This window comes from Vicugna pacos, chromosome 24, assembly GCF_048564905.1.
Source record: "Vicugna pacos chromosome 24, VicPac4, whole genome shotgun sequence".
In the NCBI taxonomy this organism is placed as follows: domain Eukaryota; kingdom Metazoa; phylum Chordata; class Mammalia; order Artiodactyla; family Camelidae; genus Vicugna; species Vicugna pacos.
The window spans coordinates 6,641,463-6,659,682 of record NC_133010.1 but is presented as its reverse complement, the minus strand read 5'-3'; the positions used below and the strand labels follow the sequence as shown (position 1 = coordinate 6,659,682).

Below are 18,220 nucleotides of genomic sequence, written 5' to 3'. Positions count from 1 at the left end.
TGACTGTTCCTTGGTTAACCTGCAGCCAGCGAAAGTTGTTACAGTCCTCTTTGAATTTCATTTTGGGTTGATTTTAGAAACAGCTCAGGCTCAAGTGACAGTTTTTCTTAAACATTAAAAAATAAATAAATAAACAAGTACCCGTTAATACAGGAAGAACACAGGAAGCCTGGAATGTAACCAAACAGGCTGTGCTTCCGGAATCTCGGCTGCCCGCAAGCAAGATGGAGGGCTCCATGCGCAGAAGGGACGTTTGGGCGGGACGGGGAGTTCCGGCTGTGCGTGGGGTCGCGCTCCCGGCAGGGATTGGCGGCGCCCGGGCGGAGAGGCGGAACCGGAAGCGTCTTGTCGTGGGGCTCTGCGGGTTCAGTCGCGGAGTCCTTCCAGCGCCTCGCTCGTATCCTGCGGTGTCGCTCTTACCCCGGGGGGTGCCATGGGGGAAGCGGAGAAGTTTCACTACATCTACAGCTGTGACCTGGACATCAACGTGCAGCTTAAGATGTAAGAGGATCTGGGCGCAGGGACTGGGATTGCTGAGACTCGGGGGCGGGGAGGCAGGGAGCTGCCGGCGGGGGAGCGAAGATGCTTGTTATCAGCCTGGGGGTCGGTCCGCGGGGCGGCCGGGAGGGCTGCGGTCGGGGAGCGCAGGTGATCCGGAGCTTGGAGGGAGGCGGCGAGCTAGGACTGAGGACGCGGTCTCCGTGAGAAGGACGGCGGTAGCAGTAAGTTCCTAAGTCCCAAGGGGCTTTACTTCGAAAGCTGTTGCTGTTCCCAGCTGCCTTTTTGAGGGGTCATTCCGGCTCGTCTTACAGATAAAGAAAACAAGTCTGGGTACAATCTTCGTCCCACTATTAATCATTGGCAGATCTTATTTTATTTAAAACTGGGCTGGAAGGTGGACTTGGAGCCTGCAGGAATAATGGAGAGGTAGACGCCGGCAGGTAAGGTAATTGAGGATAAGACGAGCAGAGGGATGTACTAAAATAAAAGCACGGGAGGTGGTAGACGCTCAGGTTGAATCTTAACGACAGTCTAGCGTCCTTTGGCCAGGGAAGTTGGGAGTGAGTCTGAGATGAGGAGGGTTCCAGCTGCAAAGGAACCAGACTGTATGAGAAGGGAAAAGAGAGGCTTGCAGGAAAATCTTGAGGCCTCACAGTTGAAGTCAGGGTCCAGGACAAGACGTTTTGAGAAGAAGAATAAGGGAACTCAGATGGGGAACAGGTAGGACCAAGTTGAAAATTATGCGCATAGGAAGGCATTCTTATAGATATATTTTCATGTGTGAAAACTATCACAAATGATTAATCCCAACATCATTCATTAAATGTTTTGGTCAATATTTAACAAATGCACCTCAGGCAAAGGGCTGCATATCTGTGGTAAATTCATTTTCTAAGTTGTCAGATGCACCTTTGAATGATTGTTGCCTTTTATTTTCAGAAGTTACTTACTTCAGACTCCGAAAAATCCTTCACTATTCATTTTGTGGTGGTGGTAAAAATAACGTGTCAATAACCAAACTGTACCTTTGTGTAATACTTTACACACCCATTTAAAGTAAGTTTTCCAGCACACCAATAGATACTTAAACAGGACCTGTATTGCCATCAGTCTGGTAGAGGGCTTTCCTTTAGTCTCATTCCTCTCAGTATGTCTTGGACATATGAGTGCATTTTTTGGAAACTTTTGAGCAGTAGAAGGAAAGAAGAAAAAATTTTTTAAAAAGCTGGTCCATTATTAACAGATGCACTGAGTATTTTGAGGCAAACATAAAACATAAATTAGAAGTTGGGCAAAATTCAGTACTAACCATCTTTTAGCTTCTGAAACTGGTTTTGGGGAGCGCAGGAAGTGTCAGTTTAGACTCATGTACTCAGAAAATAGTAACTTTGAAAATTCTATTTCTTCTCCCCAGGCCTTTTCATCTATTTCTATGGTTTTAATAACAGCTTGCACTTTGATGTCTCTTTTCTTAGTTCCATAATTAAATATCAAACTGCCCGTAAGACGTGGCCACTTTGGATGTCCCAAAGCACTTTAAAAGCAACTAGTCCAAAATCGAGCACATCATTGGCTTTCCCTTCTAACTCTAATCTTCTCTCTCCCTATTTTGGTGATTGTTAGCATCATTCATCGAATTGGTTAAGACAGAAAATGAGTCGTGCAGACACCCCTCTCTCACCTTCTCTGCTTAATCATTCATAAGTTATCTTGAATCAGCCTGCTGAATATCTTTGATCCATATTCCTTTTTTTGCCCCACACTGTCCTAGCTTTAGTTTACCTTTTTCCTTTTAATTTTGACTAAAATTCTTCCAGCTGATCTTGCTTTCAGTCCATCCGCTCCATTACGTTCTTGTACTCCTGCCGAAGTATCACGTAACACAAACCGTGCTGCTGAGACCTTTTGACGTATCTTTCTATAGTGAGAAGAACATTGGCTTTGGCCTCTTCTGTCCTGGTTTTTATTCTCAGCTCTGTTTCTTGCTTTGTGATCCTGGATCATAAACGTGATCTCTGAGTCTCTGCTTCATCATTTATAAAATGATAATATGGTGACAAGTAAGTAAGAAAGCATAAAATGCCTAGTGCAATAGATGATGTAATCTTGATGTCCAAGCAGTGTTCCCACCTCTTTTTTAATTTTTTTTAATGGAGGTGCTGGTACTGGGGATTGAACCCAAGTCCTCGTACATGCTAAGCATGCACTCTACCTTTCAGCTACTCCCCACTCCCCCCACCCTTTTTTAGAGGAGGTACTGGGGATTGAACCCTGGACCTCGTGCATGCTAAGCATGCGCTCTACCACTGAGCCATATCCACCCCCACCACTTTTATAATCTTACATGTATCTTTTATGGCTTAAAATGCTGTGTTTCTTAATTTAAAGAAGTGATCAGATAATACATCTATGTACTTAAAGAAAAAACAAAAAGAAAGCGCACAAAAAGAATGTGCAGTTAAAAGATAAGTTTTCCCCCCAGTGCAAGGTCTTAACATTTTCTTGTAACACTGTACTGCTTATCTTGTCTTTCATTTCTGGGCCTCTATGCCTAATGCAGTAAATGCTGTTGAAAGAATGGAGGGATTAGTGTCCAGCTTGAACTTAATAAGATGAAACTAATGCTTAGGAAGCTGGTGACATCTAGAAGGTAGACAAAGAGTTGACAACAGGGTTTAAAAATAAGCCTAAAAGGGAGAAATATGTTGAAAAGGATAGGGATGGTCTTAGATATGTTAGGATTTTAGAAGACCTTTAGTAAGTGAAAAAGTGACTTTAATTTCATTTATAGGAAAATGTTCAGGTAGCATACGGTTACTGAGCACTGAGTCATAACCATAAGCTCTTCTTAGTATTTATTGTGTATTTCCTTAAAAAAAAAGTATGTCTAAACATTGTTGTTTTCATGTTTCCAGAGGAAGTCTGGAGGGAAAGAGAGAACAGAAGAGTTACAAAGCTGTTCTAGAAGACCCGATGTTGAGGTTTTCAGGGCTGTACCAAGAAACATGTTCCGACCTTTACGTAACCTGCCAAGTTTTTGCGGAAGGGAAGCCTCTGGCCTTGCCAGTGAGAACCTCCTACAAGGCATTTAGTACGAGATGGAAGTAAGTTGTTTTCTTGCATATGGTGGGTTCCAGACCATTATCTCATTTCTTTGTAGGTGTTGAAAGTAGTATTTGGTGGGGATTACAGAGGAATTTTTTTTTCCAGTTCTTTATTTTATTACCTATGAGCATTGATTGAATAGTTTAAAGCAGAGACCTACTCAGAAAGGAGTATACACAGCATTGTTGTAACTGCAGTTGAGGTGGGCGTGAATTTATGTTTGTATGGAGTATATTGACATGTTTTCCTAAGAACTTGACTGATACACAAAATGACCCAAACCAAAAACAGATATGTAGCATCTTTAAGTTTGCGTCCATCCTGTGCCCTTGAACACAGAAACTCTTCCGGATAGTCTAAGAAGTTGTCTAGGCTGATGTTTGGAGCTCAGATCTTTACAGTCATCTGTTTGGATCAGATGTTTATCTTAAATATGGATTTTTTTTTTTAAGTTCTTGGTTTATTGATGGCACATTAGCAGACCATTGTTGGTATTTGAGGTAAATGCAATGAACATGAGGTTCCTGTTTTTCCAGAATAGTATTGTGTGTCCTTAATATAATCTCTTGACACTTCTTGTTTGATAAATTGTGTGGTGTGCAGTTTCAGTGTTTGATCTATGAGTAGTGTTCAGTCGGCTGGGGGGCTTGGTTCAGAATACAGGCCGTGTGCCTCACAAGGAAGAAGTCTATGCCCGTGGTGTTTATGGAAGGCGGGGTGTGGCCTTAGGGACTCCCATGCTCAGCTGTTGAGGATACAATCCTTTACCAAGGTTGGCCCGGCAAGCTGGGAAAAGTTTTCCAGAGAGGTCAGAAGCCTGAGCTCTGATGATTTGGCTACACTGAAACCGACTATTTTAATGATGTAGTTTCTTGAGTAGTCATTTTGTGGCTAGATATACACACACGAGTGTGTATAATAATGTATATAGACTTGCTATTCTGGAAAATTGTCAAATCTGTAAAAGTACAATCATGTAATGAACTTGCAAGGCCCCATCACCTAGCTTCGTCAATTACTAACTCAAGGCCATCTTTCATCTGTAACCAGTGTTATTTTGAAGCCAATTCCAAATATTGTATCATCTTAACTTAAATATTTCTGTGTATATGTAACATACCACAGTATCATCATTACACCTCAAACAGTGCACCGAAATTCCTTAACTGTATCCAGGAAACCTATAAAACCCTGAAATTGTATGCAGAATTGTCTGTGTCTTGCACATTGTTACAGGTACAGAGCTCAAAGCCTTTATTAGATTTTTAAGATGGTTTGTGGCCCCCCAAAAAAGGCAGAGAACCACAAATTTTGATCTAGGAAGTCAACATTTATGGTGAATTCCACTTTTCTTGGTAAGAGAAATTGTACGGTGGTTTTGTTCCATGTCTTGGCAACAAAGGAAATTAGAGCAAAAGCCAATTCTGAGTTGTAGGGAAGTTAGTATCTTTCTCCTCTTCCTCTCATTTGCTGACTCTTCTCAACATTGTTTATGTTTTGTGTATTTTCACAAATATAAAAACTTTCATATGTGCTCTCTCAAAGTTGGAGTTTTTTAATATGTATATTTTTAAACTGTGAAACTAATAAACTAAGTACTCTAAAATAATTAGAATGGCTTTTTAATTTTAATTAAAAGGTTTAAAACAGCTATGTAGAAAAGAGATTGAGAAAATACCTCATGTTGGATGAAGTTTTATAAGGATAAGCTTTTGTCTTATTTTAAATATACTCTTTGGGCTTAGGGGAAATGTTTGCAGATTTTGTACATCTGCTCCTTACTACTTGAGTGAAATTTTTTACCAGTTCATAAAAACAAAAATTACATTCCTGTAATAAATAAAAGCAAACTTTCACAGCCACTTTTTCCCTTAAGGACTTAACTTAAAGGAAGATTCTGTACACTGTGCAGAAAATAAATTATACCATAAAAGGATTTCTTGCTATCTAAATTTTTTGCATTTCCTTGGTTCAGAAATATTTTTGAGTAGTATGAGATTCCAAGTTATGTAAATCTGGTTTCTGACTTTCTGATAGTTGTGAGAGTTTGAATAATGAGGAATTCATCCAAGTTCATCAGAATCTATTCTATCCTATCCTGTCCTATAAAAGAGAGCTTGTGGTGAGGGAAACCTGTACTTTCTTTAGCTACACTCAGGGTAAAATTTTCATCTTTAGGTGTGAAATGCTGCATATTTCTAAGTTATATGTGTAAATATTATTCTGCAGGCAAGTGCTTTAAATTTTTTAAAAATTTATATTCTATTAATCCCACGAAGGATTTGAAATGGCTCTAGAGAGAGACATTAGACATCAGACTAACAATCTAATCTAACTTAAAAATTAGAAAGTTAGGGTTTAGGAGTGCATTAATCAGCGTAGAGAATTAGTACAATGATGTATGGGGGTGGGGATACAGATCAGACCTTCCAAAATCAGGCTGTAGAATCTTGGAATGTCTTGAAAGTTGCCAGGTGAATTGAAGCCTAACTAAGAGTTGGGGCGTGGGGAAGGCAGAGAACAAAATGGTATTCCGAATACACAGCCTTTTGATGTCTGACCAGATCTTTCCTTCATTTCTAGAATATCTTGGGCAGTTTTCACACTATTTTTAAGCTGCAGATTTATATTTCTAAGAACTAGTCTACAGAAGTATGTATGTAAAATATACTGTATGTAAAACCATACGTACGTAGCAAGTATGTAAAACAGTTTGAACTACTGTTGCTTTAATTTAAAGAGATGTGGGGGCCTGGTGTTGGATGGCAGAGGGTTTGAGGCAAAGATTGCTTACTCTTATGTATTGTCCCCAAAGGACAGAATATAGAGGTGAGTATTTTCAAAGCTCATTTTGATTATCACTGTCTTTTCTCTTTAACTTTAGTCTGGGTTAAGTAATCTCTTTGGTTTGTTCATTGGCATAAGGTGACACTGCTTAGCATTTACCTGTCAGTCTGGTCCACTGTGTGAATAGTAATTAAATAATTCATTTAGCTCCTCAAGCTTATCTCCAGTGGAGAATGGCACGTTTAAAGCACGTGTTTTATTTTTTTAAGAACTTCACTGAAGAAAAGGATTTAATGACATTCAGATTCTCCTTTAAATTGATAACCGTCTCTGATTTTCCTGTTGGTCTTTGAATTTATATGGTGGATGTAAATGTTCTGTTCTTTAAATTTGTGGAAATTCTGTTTAATTCCTTACTGATGCAGGTGTATTTGGCCTAGCCTGGGGTATGCCCTCTGAGAATAATTTTGAGCAAACAGAATAATTTTGAGTAAACAGAGAAACAATTCTCTGTGTCTGCTGGGTATTACTTTGTGTGCTGTTTGTATAGTTTCCTTTTGGGATTTTAAAAGCTGTCTGCTGTTTAAGGGAGTTGAAATGATCAGATAAATACAGTGTGAAGGTTGAATTCAGAAGAAATTTTACAGAGGTGAAAAGACAGTAAAAAAAAAAAAAAGAGAAAGAGGTGTGTTGTCATTACAAAGAGCAAGCATCCTTTAGTGAAATCATATATACAAACATGCTTTGAAAGCATTAAAAAAAACTAATAGCTAGCCTTATTGGTGTTAATGCAGTAACTTGAGAGACGGAAATCTCACCTAAAAACTCGTCATGCCTGTTCAGGGCATGTTATGAAGTTAGCGGATAGTCTTCTTTGACCTCTTTAAGGTTTTGGTTGTTCTTCTCTGCTTTTCTGGGATACTGCTGTGCATCATAGGGCCAAATTCCACTCAGCAGGGTTTTGAGGATAAGTAACTATGATTTTTTTTTCCTCTTCATAATTTAAAACTGTTCTGGAGAGTGCGTACAGAAAAGTCATAGTTTGGTTCAAAACAAGTGTGGCTCTAGCAGGTTTAAGTGTTTTCCAAGAGTTTCATCAGCCACTTTCATGTCCTTGGGTCTTAGTGATATTTTCTGAGTTTCTTGATTAAGAAAACAACCAGTGTTATTTTTCTTGAACTGTGTTTTTCAAAATTTATTTCCCATGTGTTTTGTAGGCATGCCTCTGAGACACTGCAAGTTCATTTCCAGATTGCCACAGTAAAGCAAATATTGCAAAAAAGTGCATCATACAGTTTTTTTGGTTTTCCAGTGCATATAATGTTGCACTGTACTATAGTCTGTTAACTGGGCAGTAGCATCACGTCTAAAAACACAATGTTTATACCTTCATTAAAAAATTACATTATTGCTAAAAAGTCCTAACTACATCTGAGCCTTCAGCAAGTTATATTAGTACATCAGACATCACTTACAATAGAGCACCGTAGCAAATACAGTAACAATGAGAAAGTTTGAAATATTGCACGAATTATCAAAATGTGACACAGAGACCCAAAAGAAGCCCATACTGTTGGAAAAATGGTGCTGTTGGTCCTGTTAGATGCAGGGTTGCCGTGAGCCACAATTTGTAAAGAACGCAGAATTTGCAAAGTCCAGTAAGGTAAAGCGAAACAAAACGAGGTATGCCTGCATCTGAAAATGAAGTTGCTTAGAGCAAAGTTGAGGTGAATGCCACATTGTTTTTTGTAGTACGAACTTTATCTTTTCAGACATTTTCTGTGGCCAAACTTTCTTGTATGGTTTGTTAAATTAAAACAAACAAACAAAAAAAAACAAGTTACGTACTTGTTTATGTTGACTTTGTCTCTTTAACTGTATGTTTATTCTGACTCGATTTCCACAGCTGGAATGAATGGCTAAAGCTGCCTGTGAAATACCCTGACCTGCCCAGGAATGCCCAGGTGGCCCTGACCATATGGGATGTGTATGGCCCAGGAAAGGCGGTGCCTGTGGGGGGTACAACAGTCTCACTGTTTGGGAAGTACAGGTAAGCATTCTCTTCTCCTGTACGAATGTTGCAGCTTTCTGCCTGTTTCTTTTTGGAAGGGCTTCAGTAGTTTTATGCCCAGTCTGGTTCTCTTATGTGCTGGGAAATGAAACCTGTTTGGTCTCACATATGCTTCTGTCATTCTTGAAACTGAACTTGACACACATTTCCTTCGGGATATGCATATCGATTAATTAAGAAGCACACTTTATATTTCTCTACTGTTTATGATTGGTAGTGTGATTTCTTTTTTTTTGCTTTTCCTTCCAGTTTTATTGAGACGTAATTGACGTACAGCTCTGTATACTTTTTATGAAGGGGGAGGGAATTAGGTTTTATTTATGTCTTTTATAATGGAGATACTGGGGATTGAACCCAGGACCTTGTGCTTGCTAGGCATGCGCTCCACCGCTGAGCTATACCTGCCCCCTTGGTAATGTGATTTCTCTTAGGAAATAGTCATTAGAAACTAGAACCTTACTTTTAGGGGAAAAAAGGGCTATTTGGCATATACTGTAACTGCTTTGTTATGGAGGTTTTCTTCTTTGTCATAATAGTGACAGAAAGGACAAAAAGCAGGATTAAAAAGGACCAATGTGCTAGTGATGGTAATGATGATAATAGACAAGTTCATTCCTGTTTTTTAAAATTTACAGATAATAGAAGTTTATTGTTAAAAAAAAAATCAACAAAACCAATAGTCCTGAAGTGTGTTTTTTCTCTATCCCTTTTCTCTTGGGACAGAGAAACCACTCTTCATCTTAAGAAAACTGTTGATCTTCTATTTTTTCTAAGTTTATTAATTGGAATTTTTCTCTAAAAAACTTGGTGTTTCATCAAGTATTGAGTTACTTTGGTATATAGTTCCTATAGGAAAGGCAGAAGAATGTGTAATTTTTTTCCCCTTTAACGATTTTAAGAATAAGTTGGTGCCTTGGCAACTGGCAAAGGTGATGACTGATGGTTTTTTGTGTTTAAGCGTGTCAGTCCATTACTGTTTTTATCCTTTATAATTCTCAAAAACTCCCATTTTTGGTCCATCGGAGCCCCTTCGAGTTGAGCCCACGTTTCCTTGACAGTGCAGCCCTCCAGTAATCACTGGCAGCCTCTTCACTTCCTGGTGGACAAGCTATTCCAGGTTCATTGGGCGATTTTCTGCCCCAGACCTGGAATCCCTGAAAGAAGTCCGTGCTTCCTTTTGAGGTGAAATGGTAAAGACCGTAATCTCAGTGTTACCAGACTTCTTAATTTTTGCACATCTTGAAACTGAAAAATGTTGACTTCTGAAATTAATGTTGACATCACTGAATATGAATGAGGATGGTCAGGTTTTTGATATTTTTCTTTACTATTTGTGTTTATGTTTCTGTGAATTGCCTTTTGATATCCTTTGCCCATTTTGAAAAAATTAAGGTATAATTCGCATACCATACAATTCTTTGCATTTTTTTGAGTTGTCATTTTTCTTGTTAATGTGTAAGGGGCCTTTATAAATTAATGATATTAGCCCTTTGTGTGGGACACGTTACAAATATTATTTTTCCTATTTGACATATCCTTTTGAACTAGTATATGTTTGTCCATTTGCTTGTGTACTTGCTGCTCGTGGATCTTAAATTATTACATTGAATTTATCAGTTTTTATAATAAAACTGATGGCAGTTAGGAATGCAGGTTATAGAACTAGTTTATCTGTGTCTAAAACCTGGCTCCTTTGCTTAGTATCTGTGGACCTTTGGGTGCAAGTTATTTAATCTCTTTATGCCTCAGTTTCTTTGTCTGTAAAATGAGATAGTAGTATGACCTCACAGAGTAGTTTACCGTGATAAATTGCTAAAGACATGTAATGAGCTTCATAAATGCTCAGTAAATATTAGCTGCCATTGTCTCTGAACTAGTCTTGCTGCTTTTGATGCTGTTAATGTTTTGATTTTAGAGAGGGATGGTTATCCTTATTAGCGTTCTTTTTAGAATTTCTCTTGATATTCTGTCTTTTATAAGATAAATTTTAATATTTCCTCAGTTTAAAAAAAAGCTCATTGTTATTTTGCTGGGAAACTGTATTGAATTATGTATGTAAATTACATAGAAAATTGACACCCTTATAATACTGAATTTTTCTATTCAAGAATAGGGTATCTCAGAAAAGCTTCAACTCATGAATAAAATCGAGATGTAATTCCATTTAGAATAGCTTGATTGCTTGGGAAGATGTAGGTATTTTAGTTTAATGTACCTATTAAAGAGATATTTATGATTGAAATCCATGCAGGAACAGTAGTTCAGACATAGTCTGAGCCATTGTGGCTTCCGGTTTTAGATCTATTTTTTGATACAGTAGCGTGTTACAGTGGGATGGACGTATCACACAGTCAGTGTTGTTCGTTCCTTTTCACTTTCTGTAGCGGAGTGGGATTTGCTTGCCACACAGGAAAGGATGCGCAGCAGTTTATTCCGCTTACTACAGTCTCAGTGGTTAAGTGTTCTTGAGAAGCAGCCACATGCCCTCTGGGTTTTTCCTGCTGGCCTCTTCCTAAGTGGCTGACTTCTGAAAGATCAACAGGCGGTTCCCAAGAAAACACCTCTTTTAGCACTGGTATATATTTTTGGTTGACCTTACAGTATGATTTCAGGAGACACTCTGATTAGACTGTAGCTGTGAGGCCACTGAAATGTCCACAGAAGTACAGTGAGATGACCTGCGTAAAGCCAAATAAACTCTCAGATTGACATTTGCGACACTGTTTTACTTGGCTTTTGGCAAGTTTTTAAAAAGTACGTGAAATCAATGGTAATCAATCTGTATATGGGAATTACCCGGTAAGGTCCCTAGGCTGGCACCTTCTGGCATTCTCATTAATTCAGTAAGTCTGTGATGGGGGCCAAAATCAGTATTTTTAATAAGCTTCCTGAGTGGTTCTGTGAAAGGTAGCCTATGGACCACATTTTGAGAAACGCCGCATTCACTTTTTCATTGTGGTCTGTTGTTTGACTTTTGCACGTTGTTCTTTTCAGAATCTCTCCCTTTATTCCACCCCCTGGTAGCCGCTTTATTTGTATTGCTGTGCATATCCCAGTGGAAGAAAAATATCTTTACCTTCCATCTAAACCATGTTGGAAACTTGTATAAAAGGTAAACCATAGTGTTTGTTCTACTTGATATTTTTGTTTAAACCAGCTCATTTTTTTTAACTTCCATTTAGTTTGAAGCAAAAATTACTATCATTGCTATATATGAAAAACAAATATTTAACATAGGTGGATAATGATAAAAAGTAAGTACAATGAAAATAACTATGTTATTAAAGTTTGGAAATTGAAACAAACAAAAAAACCCTAATGAAACACAAATGATAGTACATCTATTTGACTTGCAAAATATGCATATAATACTTGCCAAAAAAAACAAGTCTTTTAATTAGAATGGTTCTGTTTGTGCCTAGTTGGATATAAGGAGACGGTCAGCTCACTGTCAGTTAATTTAAAGGTGAGGTTTTACATCGGCATGTTTTTCATTAGCCAATTCATCTCCCATACAGTTGTAGGACAGTTAGCCAAATGCTAGCATTAGAATTTTAATACAGGTCTATGGTTATTTTGCACAGTGGTGAAGGAATGCGAAAAAACTAGATCACCTATTATTTCCTCTAGGCTGATGCTTATAGTGACCTTTAGCTCAGAAAAAGGAAATCTGAAAAGCCCTATGAAATTAAAATAACTCCTCCTTCTCCCTGTGTCCAGGGGCCTTTCCTTGAAGGTGAACTGGGTTGCGGTGCGCATAAACCCAGGCACCCCACCCCCAACATGATACTGGGCTTCCGTGCAGCTTCGGATTGTGGGAGACTGGTACCCAGGCTGCTCCGGGGGCTGCGGCCGGGCGCAGACATCCGCCCGTGCTGCTGGCGCACAGCTGCTTCTCTGCGTGGGGTTGCTCCCACGCGGGGAGAGGCAGTAGCCCGGGTCTTCCAGGTGGCCTCGGCAGGAAGCCTGCGCAAATTTCCTTCCACCTACCATTAAAAAGCGTGTCGTGTGCAGCCACATTCTCATCACTTAGTTAGGGAAACAGTTCTTTAGACGTCAGTTTCCTCAAATATTTCTTAAGCAATGAATTAACACCCAGGTACAACGCGCTCCCCACCCCCACCTCGTTCCCTAAATAATCCCGGTAGGGACTTGGCATCTTTTTAAAAGTGGTCCTCACAAAGTGTCAGTTATAGTTGTGTTACATCATCAGGGACCCTGTGACTACCAGCTCTTGCTATCCGCTCATATTTCTTTTGTTTCCTTGAGTCAGTGTGAAGCGGTGCTTCTTGGGGGAATAGCGTGATTAATAATTGAGAGACAGCTCTGTTAGGACGCGGCTAGAATAACTGATTGTCCTCATTTTGAAAGCCTAGTTGTGAGGTTTCTAAGTAGCTAAAGAATGGACCGATCATTAAGTCAAATTGGCAAAGGGCCATCGGCGAGCTGCGGATCTCTCTTGCAGATGTCGTTTCCAAACGTGGATTCTGAAGTCGGGGCAGTTGCTGCTCTGGTGTCTCGGCTTGGGAGCTGGCGCGTCCCCAGCAGCTGTTGCCTGGGCCTCTTCTGGCATCTGAGGACCCTGCTGTACCGTTTCTTCTGTCTTGCCTCTCTGGCTTAATTTCCTAAGTGGATCTGATGCTCTGAGCCTCTTCTGGTTGCCCCCTGGGGGCTGTGTCACTCTCTGCAAAGGTTCCATTAGTGTCAGAAGAAAGTAATGTGTTCACCTGATCATTTGAGTCACTTGACATCATCCCTACTCTCCATGTCCCTGATTCTTAACTCTCCTCTCCAGATCCATCCCACGGCACCAAAATCATTTATTAAACTGATTTGGTGCCAAAGGTACTTACTTTTGATTTGGCTAAGTTCAGCCAGACTTCTCACTTGGGGAGAAGGACGTGGAGAGGAGGAAGGTTTATTTAACGATATTCGTTGAAAGCAGTGTTCTGACCTCACTATACCCAATTTCTTAGAGACTAACCAGGTTTGCTTGATGTTGAATCTATATCTCAATTGAAAGGAAAAGAAAATGAACTTTATAAAAGGCTTTTTTTTTGTCGTATAACTTTTTTTTTGATCTTTAACGTGATAGATAAATATTGAGCATCTTAATTCTTCTCACCCGGTCAGTGCATTTTGTTTTGGGCCTATAAGGGAAGCTTTTGCAGATACGGTTGCTGGGTATTACCTGTTTATTGCCAACCTTAGGTACCTGAACACACATGGTCTTTACTCTTACAGTGCTCATGAGCTTATAACTGGCCTTTATAGTTCCCAACCTAAATGTTTATGGCATCATTACTTACATACATTACATTATATAATTTTCAGTGAAAATCCTCTTTATTACCTCAGGAAAACCTGCTAAGAAATTTTCCAGTAGTCAGAATGTGTAATAGCTTAAAAATGTATGTAAACCTTTTCCAGCTTAGCGCAGTGTTTTCAAAGATGAAGAAAATGTATCGGTATATCCAACGTGTACCTTATTTTTTTAAAAACATTGCATGCGAGAGTATGCAGAATGCTTTGGACTCGCCCACTCACCTGCACACACTTCTAATCTTACTCTTTCCATTGCAACTGACAGCCTTCCCTTCCAGCTTTGGGAGGATGTTGCTTGAGCAGGTGTCATGTTGTTCGAAAGGCTTTGTGAAATGACACTTGAGAAAGGAGGCCACTCTAATGGAAGACTGTAATGCCCTGTGAAAAGCAAACACAGAAACTTGACAGCAATGTTTTAAAAGCATAATTGTCTAAAGCTCCTTTATGAGTTTGTTCAACCTTTCTCTGGATCTTCTTGGTAGCTTTTTTTTTTTTAATATATTTTTGTTGAAGTATAGTCAGTTTCCAGTGTGTCAGTTTCTGGTGTACAGCATAATGCTTTGGTCATACACATACTGTTTTTCACTATAGGTTAGTACAGGATACTGAATATAGTCCCCTGTGCTGTACAGTATGCACTTGGTAGCTTTTCAAAGGAAGTACGACGATCAAGTTCATGTAGTCTTCCACTTGAAAGCAGGATCACCCAGCTCAGGCTGACTTCTGACCATGTGTTACATTTCTGATTCGTAGACATGGAAATTTTTTTTTTTATTGAGTCCACTCTTCCCTTTTAATGATCTCTCTTACGGAAAAGAAGATGGGAAAAATAAACCTGTGCCTCATGAAAAGGAAAATAATGGCTAACATTTATCAAATACTTATTATGTGGCAGGCACTATTCTAAGTACCTGTTACTTGTACTGGTTTATTTACTTTTTCTAACAACCCTGTGAGATATAGTTACTCTCTATAATCTCATTTTATAGATCAGGACACTGAGGCACAGAGAAGTTAAGCAATTTACTCAAGGTCCCGTAGGTCATAGATGGCACAGCTGGAATTCAAACCCCAGCAGTTTAACTCTACCCTCTGCTGTGCTGTATTGTCACTTAAAGTAGAAAGTTATGTAATTATTTAAATTTTGGTTTCAGTCATTGTAAATGTGACATTCTCTCATTGGGTTGAAATTTGGTTTCTCTTTCTAAGATCTCCACTGAAGTGATGAAGTGTGTGTGGTCCATTCCTGATCCTTCTCTTTTTCCACTCGACCTTTAGAATCTCTGTAATAGTTCTAACTGCTTGGAAGAAAAAAGACGGGCATGTGAAAAACAGTGTTACGTGGATTTCAGTTGCTCATTTAATTGCTTTACAACCCAACCCACTGGAGGCTTAAAGCTTGGCAACAGAGACATACATTTCCTTGTGCAGAATTCTCTCTGTTTAGGAATGTAAAATTTCCCATAATGGGCTGCGTTAGTTTAATTCTGCCCTGAACGTTCTCCTTTTTATCCAGCATGTTTCGCCAAGGGATGCATGACTTAAAGGTCTGGCCTAACGTGGAAGCAGATGGATCAGAACCCACAAAAACTCCCGGGAGAACAAGCAGTACTGTCTCAGAGGACCAGATGAGCCGCCTTGCCAAGGTAAACGCGAAGCCCTGGAAGCGGGTGGGCAGCTCTGAATGGTGTCTGTTAAAGTGTAATTGACCTTATGAATTCTGTCAGATTGCTTTTTAATTTAAATTTATCTTTTAATAATCATCTTATTAAAATATAGTTCACATACCATGATGTTCACCCTTGGAAGGTGAGCAATTCATTGTTTTTTAGTGAATTCACAGACTTGCGCAGTCATCACTATTTACTCTTAGACCATTTTCATCAGAAAAGTAACATGTGCCCACTAGCAGTCATTCTCCATTCCCTTCTCCCTCGAGCCCCGGCAACGACCAGTCTACTTTCTGTCTCTGGATTTTCCTATTCTGGACATTGCATATAAAGGGAATCAATAATATGTGGCCTTTTGTATCTGTAGTTAACAACAGATTTGAAAAGGTGGAGTTCCCGGCGGTACTTTCAAGATGACCACCTGCCTTTTTTGGTGTCATAGCCTTAAAGATGCAAGTGTTCCAAGATTCTTACGTTGTTCAGTAGTGGGAATAAGTACTCGGATTGGCTGTGCTTTGTGCTTCAACATAAACTTTTTGTTGTCAAGTCCATCCTGCACCTTTTTTGTATTCCTCTTTTATGGAAAGATGATATAACTTCCTGATGAGCTTTTTAACAGAATTGCTATGTCAACTTCTCCCTCCATAACTAAATAAATACAATTTAATTTTCAGTTCAGCTACTCATTCTGGGAATTTTTTTTTTAACATTCTTACATGGGATATAGGAAAGCTCTCAAGCTTTTCATATGTCTGCCTTCTCTTTAAGAATTTATCTTGTTGATAAACTTTCAGTGAAGCTACTCTGTGACTTTTCTCAACCTTGAATAGTTAATAGAAATTTATCAGAATCAGCTCATTTATTAGCTGTGGGTCATAAAAGCTTCTATCTCAAATGCAGGAAAACCTCTTAAATTGTTTTTTAAGAGCAGTATTCATTTTGAGACTGAATAGTATGATTTATATTATGGATGTTACTCTGAACTTGAGGGGGAATGAGCAGAGTCAAGAAATAGAATTGTACAATTCATCCACTTTGTTTCTCTTATATTAAACAAATTATTTAGGCTTCTACTCACCTGTTTCCTAATTTTTTTTCCCAATTATTTTTGATGGAAAGTTCAAAAAACATTTTTAGGACAACTGGCTTTTTCAAACAACAGTGTAGGCAGTATTGATTTGTTTGAACTAGACTTTTTAATGAAACACAATGTTATATGTTTCTCATTTTTATGTTTTGAATTTTATGTTAGGAGAAAAAGGTATGACTAGATAATCATCAGGTTTTCTATGATTGAAACAATAACTCCCTTTAAGAGTTGTATGGATTCATATTTATTCTTTTGATTATCAGTGTACAATTACAAGTTTAGAAATGATGGCTAAGCATACACAAAGCTAAGTGAGCTATTGGGAAGAAACCTTCCTAACGTTTTTGTTAGTTGATAACATTGTCAGCGGTCTAACTTCTTCATATTGGAGAGGATGTTAAGTTGAATACTACTTATTCAAGAGATAGAGAGTTAGTTGTTAAAATTTATGTGTTGTCTGTATTGCCCAGAGTGGCTAATTGTTTTCAAGGACATTTTTAATGTACTTGTTTCTAAATCTCTAAAACGGGGGTAAAAATTAAGAAGTATTTTGGATAAAAATTGGAGATGAGCTCCTTTCTGAGTTCTTTGTCCTTAGTAAAATTCTGCTTTTATCTTCTGAGTAGATTGGAGACTTCAGAGCTTTCTGTGCTGTGACAGCTGGCATTTGTGTTTGTTCATGTCCCCCAGAGACTGAATGGAAACCATTAAAACCAGTCATTACTTTTCTTAAGGGGAAAAAGACATCATGTTTGTAGCATTTTTGAAGGAACTGCTCCCCCTTTGAAGGAAGCTCTTTTTATTTTTTGGCACTTGGGCTAACTCTTTCCAGCAGTTGGTCATGCTTTTTGAGGTTTCAGAACCTGTTATATCCCTGTTGAAGATGAATGTGTTTTATAAATAATGTCTTTGGTTTGATGAAATTGGAAGCTTGGATATTTTTTCAGTAGGAAGAGCGATGTAGTATGAGGCAAAGATTTGATCATCCTACCAACTCAGAGAAAATAGTTTCTAAACCTGTCAAGTCAGGTTTTTTTTTTTAAATGGATGATTTTAAAATCATCCTGTGTAGCTATTCATATTCTAACATTCTGAAAGTACTAAAACAGTAAATAATTGGGATTTTTAATTTACTGCACCTTAGTAAAGAATAAACATGCAGTCATCAGTTGACAGGTGTGAATGTGTTCTGTGCCTGTCATTCCTTTTCTTCTGTAATAATGTATGCGCAATGATCTGCCTGTGCTCTTTGATTTTTTGTTTGTGTTCTTGTTTGATCAGTACCTGCTTCTTTACTTAAAATTTTTTCAGACTGGCTTCCTGAGTGTTTTCTTTGCTTTATACCAGAAAAAGTGTATTTTGATATTTGTGGTGGTCTTAACTTGTAAACTTACCAGAAAGAGTATACTTTGATATTTGGTATGTTCTGAATTTAAAATTGTACTTTCTGGTGGGGGAGGGTACAGCTTAGTGGTAGAGCTTGTGCTCAGCATGCACCAGGTCCTGGGTTCAATGCCCAGTACCTCCACTAAAATAAATAAATAAAATAAAGTACCTCCCCCCCCAAAAATAAATAAAAATTATACTTTCTGTATTTGTTCTTAAATTTGTGCCTTCCCTCCTCCTCTCATTTTTCTGGTTCCACATTAAAAAATTTATTTGGTTAGATTG

At 38.6% G+C, this 18,220-nt stretch overlaps 1 protein-coding gene across 2 annotated transcripts in view; it reads left to right on the top strand.

Moving 5' to 3' along the window:
• The first annotated feature begins 328 nt into the window (after nucleotides 1–328).
• PIK3C3 (phosphatidylinositol 3-kinase catalytic subunit type 3) overlaps nucleotides 329–18,220 on the top strand; it is a 110,651-nt gene continuing 92,759 nt past the window's right edge. For both annotated transcript variants that reach the window (XM_072948973.1, XM_072948974.1), the window contains exons 1-4: nucleotides 329–501; nucleotides 3,417–3,605; nucleotides 8,300–8,443; nucleotides 15,306–15,435. In XM_072948973.1, the coding sequence (XP_072805074.1) occupies nucleotides 434–501; nucleotides 3,417–3,605; nucleotides 8,300–8,443; nucleotides 15,306–15,435 (531 nt within the window). In that variant the 5' untranslated portion in view covers nucleotides 329–433. The remainder of the gene's footprint in view (nucleotides 502–3,416; nucleotides 3,606–8,299; nucleotides 8,444–15,305; nucleotides 15,436–18,220) is intronic.